The sequence below is a fragment of the Macrobrachium rosenbergii genome, chromosome 3 (assembly GCF_040412425.1).
Source record: "Macrobrachium rosenbergii isolate ZJJX-2024 chromosome 3, ASM4041242v1, whole genome shotgun sequence".
Lineage (NCBI taxonomy): Eukaryota > Metazoa > Arthropoda > Malacostraca > Decapoda > Palaemonidae > Macrobrachium > Macrobrachium rosenbergii.
The window spans coordinates 26,476,148-26,486,197 of record NC_089743.1 but is presented as its reverse complement, the minus strand read 5'-3'; the positions used below and the strand labels follow the sequence as shown (position 1 = coordinate 26,486,197).

The 10,050-nt window shown below is 35.5% G+C and overlaps 1 protein-coding gene across 2 annotated transcripts in view; it reads left to right on the top strand.

The window, feature by feature from the left end:
• The window catches only part of LOC136853546 (WD repeat domain phosphoinositide-interacting protein 4-like), a 448,994-nt gene that overhangs the window by 166,282 nt on the left and 272,662 nt on the right, over positions 1-10,050 (top strand). For both annotated transcript variants that reach the window (XR_010857497.1, XM_067129266.1), the window contains exon 2: positions 6,640-6,747. Coding sequence is in view for 1 of the 2 variants with exons in the window: in XM_067129266.1 (XP_066985367.1) it covers positions 6,657-6,747 (91 nt within the window). In the remaining variant the exon portion in view is untranslated. The remainder of the gene's footprint in view (positions 1-6,639; positions 6,748-10,050) is intronic.

The window sequence follows — 10,050 nt, the reverse complement described above, 5'->3', positions numbered from 1 at the left end:
AGATTTCATTTTGTGTGTCGATATTGCTCGTAATTTGTTCGGTATAGTATGCACTATAACCTATTTATTTTACTTGTATGCGTAAATGTGCAGGGAATGTTTTTATTTCTTTAAACCTTTAAAAGCGCGAGATACTTGACATATAGCTAACATACTGTTTATTTTAATAACATTACTATGACAAAGAATTCTGGGTAATTGGCTGCCCGTAAGCGTGGGAAGGTGTGAAAGGGAGTAGGAGGCGGGGCGTGGACCTCCGGACTCTTCCCAACCAACGGACGAATTCTAATCTTGATATCACTACTGCGCATTCCAGGGCCGTGTCTAATAGATTATCGTCGATACAGTCTTACCAAAGCATCGGATATGGATCGTATTTTGGAAACAGCTATTTTAAGCCACAGCCTAATTGGCAAAAATATGCTGTGATGCCTAATGTGGATAAGTAAGGCACTTATCAGAGTAAGTCAAAGAAATTTAAAGGGAAACTTAGCTAAATTTAGTAAGCACCAGAGAGAGGTTAGTTGTGACGTGAGCTATGACATCGGACGTAATAGGAGGGTTCCCAGTAGTATGATAATGATCGTAGAAACACAAATATTTGACCCTCTTGTACAACACGCAATACCTTGAGTAGGATATGTGATAATTATCGGAATGTAGCGTATGTACATGTATTTTACCAGTCACCAGCGCCTTTTCTCCCAGCAGCGAGGAGTCGTTGCGCGGTTAGGTCGACAGTAGAAACGTGTGAGGTGTCTGTTATGTTTTTAGAAGATGTTGGAGTGACTTTGTATGTGTGTGTGTATTATTCTGTAACACCCATTTGCTTTTAAGCAAACCTATCCATTGATTACATACATTATCCCGGGGTGTTTACACAGATAGCAAAGTGTCCGCCTCTCTGACCGGTCGGCTGCAGATCTGAACCCGCGCCATAGACCTCTGAGTCCGAGGCTGCTGCTCTAACCGACTTGGCCATCGAGGCTCTTATGAGAAGTGGTCGATACTGACCCACTATAAGACAGTTTCCTTCCTACTACATGTGAATGAAAGATGGTTTGGCTTGAGGACGGGACTCATTATGTTTCATTTTTATTTGGATTGATTTATTTACTAATACCCAATATGTCGAAAATACTAGCATGGTTGTTTTTACATTATCGCTGTTGTATAACATTTTAAAACTATGAATTAATTAATAATACCCAGTATGTCGAAATTGCTGCCATGGTTTTTTACTCTTTGTTGTACAACATTTTAAAACAGTAGTTTATTACATATAGTGGACATTTCATAGTCATTTTTCCGAACGTAGCCTACTGGCGTAGGAACAACTTACCATTATTTATTGTAGTTTCTGCCCTGTCATTATTCTAAATGTGTAATCCTGGGGTATATTCATTTAGCACTCTTGCGACATACGCAGTTAAGTCATATCTTCCTCGAAAAGGCGGATATGCTAAGGAAAAAGAAAGGGAAACGTAGCACATTCTTTCACATAGGCACTTAGCCAGCGCTCAACCATGTTACTAGTGACAAGGTGATTACTGCACTGGCTGCCATCATCAATTATAGCAATTAAGACCTAATTAACTGCTAATTAACACCTGAATAACCTTGTCCTTGAAAACTTCCTCGTGCGTTGCGATCTCTAGCATTAATTGGAACGTAGTTTTCAAGCGTTTGTTTTATGCGGAAGTCAAAGTATCTCGTGCGTTTGACAGAGATTGAAAGGGATGAAGTATTCAGAATTAGGTAGTTACTTTTACAAGACAAACTGCTTTGTTTTGCTGGGATAAGTTGCCTTTTGTAATATTGAATTTCCCTCGTTTCTTTTTTTGTTTGAATTCTAAATACTCATGACATACATATATACATATACTGTGTGTGTGTATATAATATATATATATATATATATATATATATATATATAATATATATATATACTGTATATATACATATATATAATATATATTATATATATACTGTATATATATGTTATATATATATATATATATATATATATATATATATATATATGTATATATATATATATATATATATATATATATATATATACTATATATATATATATATATATATATATATATATATATATATATATATATAATATATATATATATATATATATATATATATATATATATATATATATATATATATATATATATATATATGTATGTATGTATATTCTAAGTACTCATGACATACATATATACATATACTGTGTGTGTGTGTATATATATATATATATATATATATATATATATATATATATATATATATATATATATATATATATATATGTATATATACATATATATATAATATATATTATATATATATATATATTATATATATGTTGTATATATATATATATATATATATATATATATATATATATATATATGTATGTATATATTTATGCATATATGGAGCAGATTGAAATGCAATTTGCTGAATGAAGTGGTAGTGGTGAGAAGGGGATCAGCTGGAGACGAATCTAATCAATTTTTTTGTTTGTTTGTTAAATCAACAATAGAAATAGAAGGAAGGTCTAGTTGCAGTGGGCTAGAATTAAAGACACTAAACTGAAAAGAGTTAATTGGGATTAAGGAATATTCAAGGATGGCACCACAGTGTAAGCAGAGAGTGTTTATGGGTATAAGCGAGTAGTTAGAAGGAATGTAAGTAGCAGATGGAGGGATGTGGTAATGAGAGGCTTTGTTAAGGAAAATGGAAGAGTATTTGAAATGCTGTTGCATAACAAAAGAGAAGTTCCTGTAAAGTTTAAGAGGATGTATAAGGACTTCAAGAAGTGAACAAGAAACTGTGGAAAATTATGAAAATAGGTCGCTGTATCTGAGTAAACTTAGGAAAGAAAGACGTTGTACCTGAAGAACATAATTCAGAAAGATATATTAATGAGTAAACCGAACGATTGATAAAAAATGCAAATGGGAAGATGTGTGTTAGAATACAGTCCTGCGTCAATGGAGTCAATGGAGTGAGCGTTTTGAAGAACTGTTGTAGAAGAAAGGTATTTCTGAATGAAACAAAAGTTCATGCTTGTGCAAGAGGCATTTGATTTTGTAAGATCAAAGTTTTGTTAATGGAAAGTGAAAAGGAGTTGATGGAATTAAAAGTGGGAAGTTGTGTTATGATTGGATGGCTGTTCTTGGTTTGTAAATTTTGTCTGGATGAAGGAAGGGCTCCACTGGATTACATGAGAATTTATATATATATATATATATATATATATATATATATATATATATATATATATATATATATATATATATATATATATATATATATTGTTAAGTGGTAAACCACTTCTGAAAGCAAACCCAAACCTCCAAACTGTGTTGCACCCCAAAATAACGTAATTTCGCACTGATACCTGGAAAGGGGAGCTGGCTCAGAAATCCCTTCATGTATTCCAGCTTTTGCTTTCATAATCACTCCTCTCCGTGTCAAGATCTTTTGTGTACACCCTGGTACTATTGTTGCTTAACCTGCTATACTCTGTGGCTTTTTTCTCATCTTACCATTGGCCATCATATTTACTTCCAAATACTTATATGAATGAACCTCTTCCATTCTTCCCTGTATCTTAGCTCAACTCTAAGGGTTTCCATTTATTTTTTAACCCTGGTATGATACATGTACCATACGCTACCGGGGTCTAAGCGATGTCAGGCAGGGCAGCCGATCGAGACTACGGTCTACCCCAAAGCCAAATCAAAAGTCCTTCAAAAGAAGGCATCTTGCTTACCCCGTACAAAAATGGGAAAAAAGCACGTTAAAAGAAGAAGAAGAAGACTCTTGCTCACATTCACTTTAACTTGCATGACAACTGTCTTGGATCTTCGGCAACAGCTGTAGGGCAGTCAGTATTCTCTCTCTCTCTCTCTCTCTCTCTCTCTCTCAACAATTTGAAACTTATTCACTAGTTTCTGGTACTGCTCCTCGCTATCTCATATCAACACAGTATCACCTGCAGTTGTCAGCTTTTCGAGTCTATTCGCAAATCACCCCATTTTCTTTCTTTCCGTAGGAAGGTAGTGCCGTCAGCGCACCTTGTGCGGTGCTCTGTAGGGAATTACTTGAGATTCTTTCCAGCGTGCCTTCGGCCCCCAGCTGCAACCCCTTTCGTTCCTTTTACTGTAGCTCCTTCCATATTCTCTTTCTTCCATCTTATTTTCCACCCTCTCCTAACAATTGAGTCATAGTCCAACTGCAAGGTTTTACTCCTGTTACGTCTCCCAAACCTTTTACTGTCAATTAACGTTTCAGCGTTGAATGACCTCGTAGGTCCCAGTGCTTGGGCTTTGGCCTAAATTCTATATTCAGTTCAGTTCAAATCCATTTTTTCGTTAAACCTTGTGCTTACATCTAACATCCTTTTTGTTTTTGATTCTTTCATCACTTGCTCTATGAAAATACTGAATGTCCCTGGAGACAAAACTCCTATCTCAGACTCACATTTACACCAAACGTGGCACACCTTTATCTGCACCCTCTAACATGCACTTTGCTTAGGAGTCACAATAGCTGGTCATTGCTTTCAACACATTCATTTCTATACCATTCGTCTACAGCATCCTACAGGTTGTAGGGTAAGTTGTATCATGATCTTTTTTAGATATGTAAATGCTTTTCCTCTTTATTCACACGTCTCGCACTTTTATTCCCCTAACAAATACCAGATGCTCACAGTCTTTTCCTTGTCTAAATCCACACTGGTTTTCTGCTAGCATTCCTCTCACCCACTGCAACGGAATCTGTCCCTCATCCACACTAGCCATGTTCATCCTGGCGAGCGACTTGAAAACACTTTCACCACCGTACTGCAGCGTCTTTCTTATAATTCTATCAATTACTGGTGCCTTTCCATTCTTAAAATTCTTACTTACCTTGCTTACATCTACAATAGTCACTTCTGCAAACATTATAAATTCATCTGTCCCTAGTCACTCATGAGTAATTCAGTTCTGCCACTCTTCTTTCCTTTCATTCAACATCTCTGCAGAATACCCAGTCCAGCGACAGAGAACCATATTCAACGCGTTGAGAAAGCAGAGCTCCATTTTCCTCTTTAATTCTGCAAAGGCAGGGTGTCGCGCTGATGTTGCGGCAATAAATTATTTCTCTAATGCAGAAGATTTGGTAATCCTTGCTCTGTGCACAGCAACATTAAATGAATTACTAATGATTTACAGATTTTACAATGGCAAACGTTTACTCATTACATATGTAAATGTTTGTATCATTGCATATTTACCGACAGATACAAAACTTAATAATATTCCAGGAATATTTTAGGTGGTAACAGTTTTAGAGTCTTCCATCTGGAAAAGCTTATGGAATTTAATTTATTTATAAAATGTTTTACATGTTGTACTTTCGTCTTTTTTTATATGAGATTGTTATTTAAAGTTAAAACTCAATATTTTCCAAACTTAAATGATTTAAAAATCTTTTATGACATTTTTTGTCACAAAGAGGGTTTATTATTGTTACTAGTAGGTCATGTTGCATTTACTTTCCTGATATATGGTTTTAGAAATTTAATACTAATTGGTACTGTGGTGATGGTAATTGGTGCTGCCTGGACAATGCTGCCTTAGGAAATTTCAAAGCCTTGGGACATTAAGACACAGTCCCAAGGCAGCATAGCACCTTGTAGAGGGTTGTGGACTCCTTGGTGGCAGGAAATGGCCCTTAATGGACGAGTAGCCTCTTCGTCCTGTGGCCAACATCAGTCATATTTCAGGGCATTCATTTTATAATGAATGCCACCAGAGTTGTAGTAAGCAGTCATACTCTGCACATTACTGCTTTAGGAAGTACAAGGGACTTAGAATAGAAATGCACTGCGCCCCAAGGCAGAGGAGCATCTACTAGGGGGTTGTGTACCCCAAGGTGGGAGGAAATGCCTCATTAATGCCAAACTAGCTTTTTCTTGTAAGGCCAGTATCAGTAACATTTTTTCACTCCTTCATGATTCCAGAGAAAGAAAACAATGGTATTCTAACCTACCTCTGCTCTGTGAAGCCATCAAAACGCCAGGAGCATCAGGTTAGCAGCTCTGTACTTGGTACTCAAGTTAGAATAATTCACTGAGTTACTCGTGACCACTCACTTTCCAGCGAGAGAGTGGGCTCATATTTCACACAAGAAGTGACTTTCCTCAGGTTTTTCCTATTTTTAATTCAAGGATCTCAATGGAAATATTTTTTAGAGTATGAGTAATCGAGAAGTTAAGAAGTCATTTTGATTGTTACTGTATATATATATATATATATACAGTATATATATGGATGAATGTATAGCACATAGAGGTATAAGAATATAAATGGTGTTTGCATTACTTGCGCCCTTATCATACAATACTATTTGAGTGAAGGTTTTCAGTTGGTATATAAAGAGAATTGTGCCTGGAACGATTTCTTCATGTATCTTTCAACTTAATGTTGTATTGTTATACTCAAAGGTGAGGTTAACCAGTCATACTTTTCACAGGTTACCGTTTAATGCTATCTTACTGACATTTTTTCAAACATTGTTGAAATTCCCAGGAAAGATTCGATAAAAGTTAAATATTTTCAGGTGGGGTTTCAGTGCTAATGACAACAAACAGAACTGACTTGTCTTGTGCGAGGACGAGTGTAACAGAAGAGGTTACACCTGATCCAGAAGAATACATTTTGCGAAAAGGTAAGCTTTCGTTATTTACTGTTAAGTTTTCCAAATGCGCCTTAAATGTATATGCTTTCGATTATGTTTCTTCGGTAGAGTGCATAAGAGAAGAAAATGATATACCTGCGATCATTGTCTCATGAACTGGTATTCCTGTAGGAATTCATCATGTCCGGGATTAGTTGTGTTCATTTTGTAGAAGTATGTCATTGTAATCGCTTGGTAAGTTTCGCATATGCCTTCTTTTTTTCTTACACTGGTTTCTATTCTTTACATGGTAAGTGGAGGTTTTTGGTTCCATCCTTTTGGTCCTCTTTTGTAACGCTAAGTGAGGTTAATGCTAGCCTTCAGTGAATTCTGTAACGGGTCAGAAAGTGGCGTAGTTAGTGGAGCATGAAGCTGAATTCTAGCAAGACTTTTACTTACTGAACAGCCAGTGACGTGTGTGCTTCCTCCGCATGTTACAATTTACAAAATTACTTCTGTACTCATAATTCTGAATATATGACAAGTCTTAATGTTACCCACGACTTCAACAGTCTTTTTCAATAAAATACACGAAGAATATCGCTTAAAAGCTGCCAGGAAAGTAGGTTTTGATTATAGGGCTTCCTGTATGCGCAGAAGTGATAGCACTGTTGTCACAAGCTTCGGCTCCTGTCTTACAATTATTGAAAGCTTGCTGTTGTTCTTTCTGATTGTCAGTAGCCTCCCTGGACCTCTGTCTTTGAGAAGAATTTGCTGAATTTGTGCGTTTTGTCGTGAAAAGTGGATGGCGACCATCGGCATGGATAACAAATCGCGTACATAACAGGTCATCTGAGACTCGTCGCGATTTCGTTGATCCAGCTGCTGTCCTTCTCCTTAGATACGCTCAACCAGCGTATCAAATTTTTACCAATAAATATAGCGCTCCCGTACCTGCTTGCTAAAGTACTTAATTTTGCAAGTCCGTCGAAATCAAGGCTCTAAATTTATACGTGTCCACTCAACTTCCCAGTTAGTACTGTTTTGCAGAATTGAGGTTTATGCTTGGTCACTTATTTTAAGAGAGAGAACTCGAGCATACTCGCTAAGGTTGTATAAATTTTTTATTATTATTATTATTATTATTATTATTATTATTATTATTATTATTATTATTATTATTATTAAAAACACTCCTAGTAGCATGAATCTTGAAATGGAGAAACACATCCACTGTTATGTATATGTACATACATTTAAAGATAAATCTGTACAGAAAGCTTTCTGTACAGATTTATCTTTAAATATATGAACATATACTGTACAGTATATGTGGATTTATTTCTCCATTATTATTATTATTATTATTATTATTATTATTATTATTATTATTATTATTATTATTATTATTTACACCAACTGAATACTAAAGTGCAATTTGACATTCAATACTGTCAGCTAATTGACACATAGAGGGATATAATACTTCCGCAGAAGTTATGATTAGAGGCTAATTAAGCATCCAGAAGGTCTTAGAGCCCATCGGACGGGTAATTGGATTAATTATCCATTTTGACGTAGCAAATCTCACGGTACCGATGTGGATTAAATCAAAATATTTCCTTGGGATATATTGAGCGACAAGCGTGATTTTAACTGGCAGCGAGTACGCGGAATGGTTATTAGGAGAAGGACACTTGTTCGTACCAACGCGTGTATATATATATATATATATATATATATATATATATATATATATATATATATATATATGAATATAATACATTTTCTGTTAAAACAGAATTCCATCTAAAAAAGGGGAGTCCATAAAAACACCAAAAAATGGTAGATTTTATAGAGTTATAATTCGAAGACAATTGTCTTCCTCAACGGACATATAAACTTACCTGTCTGTCGAGGAAGACAGTTGTCTTCAAAATATGACGCATAAAATCTACCCTTTTGGTGTTTTTATGGGCTGCCTGTGTTTTATATAATATATATATATATATATATATATATATATATATATATATATATATATATATATATATATATATATATATATATATATATATATATATATATATATATATATATATATATTGTGTGTGTGTGTTTAAGGGTATTGTAGTGATTCCTAATATATGATTGTGAAAAATTATTATTCCTTTGTAGAGGAAGAAAGGTGACTGAGTGACTGACAATTGTATGGATATAATAGTACTTAGTGTACCTGGAAGAGCATAGCAGGATTTTGATTGAGAAGTCACAGCAAACAAAAAAGAAGGGCATGGGTTTAAACAGAAATGTTTTTATGTTAAGTGGACGTAATGCCATTTGTTTGAGAAGTTTTAGAGAGAAGGGAATTGATTATACAGCTTTCATGTAATAATTGGTAAAGCTGCAGTGCAAAGCTGGTTGAGTACTGATGAACATCAGTAGATCTCTACAAATGCCGACGAGCTGATGGAGCGTCATAACCTGTGCAATAGAACTATAGTCGAATGATATACCAGAACACGACGAGGACCTGATTGTACTAGGGAATGAATTTAGTTTATGATGTGGAACCTTAAAAGAAGGAACTCGGCAAATGGAGGGGACACGAATGTTATCGAATCGCCGCAGAGATGCATTTAGATGAAAATAAAATTACACTTTGTAGCGATTAAAAGTTGTTGTTTACGACACTAGATTAAATAGTTTATTGCAAAAGGTCTCTGACGGAGATGTACTTTCTCCATGGCTGATTACCACTTTCTATAGACTGGGTGAAAAGGAATTGAGGAAGAACCCAAGATGATCGTGAATAAGTGTTGAGCGGCTGATGCTTAGAAACAGTAGTGTTGATTGCTGGTGGTGAAGAGCAGCTGCCGAAACTGGTAAAAGAGGTGGCCAGTGCTATTTTCATTTCCAGCTATCCAGTAATAAGTGTTTGTTTGTTTGTGGCAAGAGACCCCTACAAAGTGTATAGTTTATGGCTCATTATGTAATCACAAGATTGGAAAAATAATGACGATAAAAAGTAGATTAATGGGTGATGTCGATGACACAGACACAGCTAAAATTAAGTGTCCCAAGCCTAACCTTACCTCGCGCGCGCCATATCCTACCAAGCAAAAGAGTGAGCTCTGGCCCCCTGGACCCTCACCTTAACCTTTTCCAAAATGTGGCATTGGTAATCCTACCCTAACCTTCCCTAACCAAGGATGCCTTGTCCTACCTAGGATATCATTCGGTGTCGATGTATGTATGTATCTCGTGCAGCTGTGGGTCGTGATCATTGTCTCATGCTCGAGAATGAGGAAGATGATGTTGTTTTGTTATCACTAGGTCCTTGAACGTTCGCGA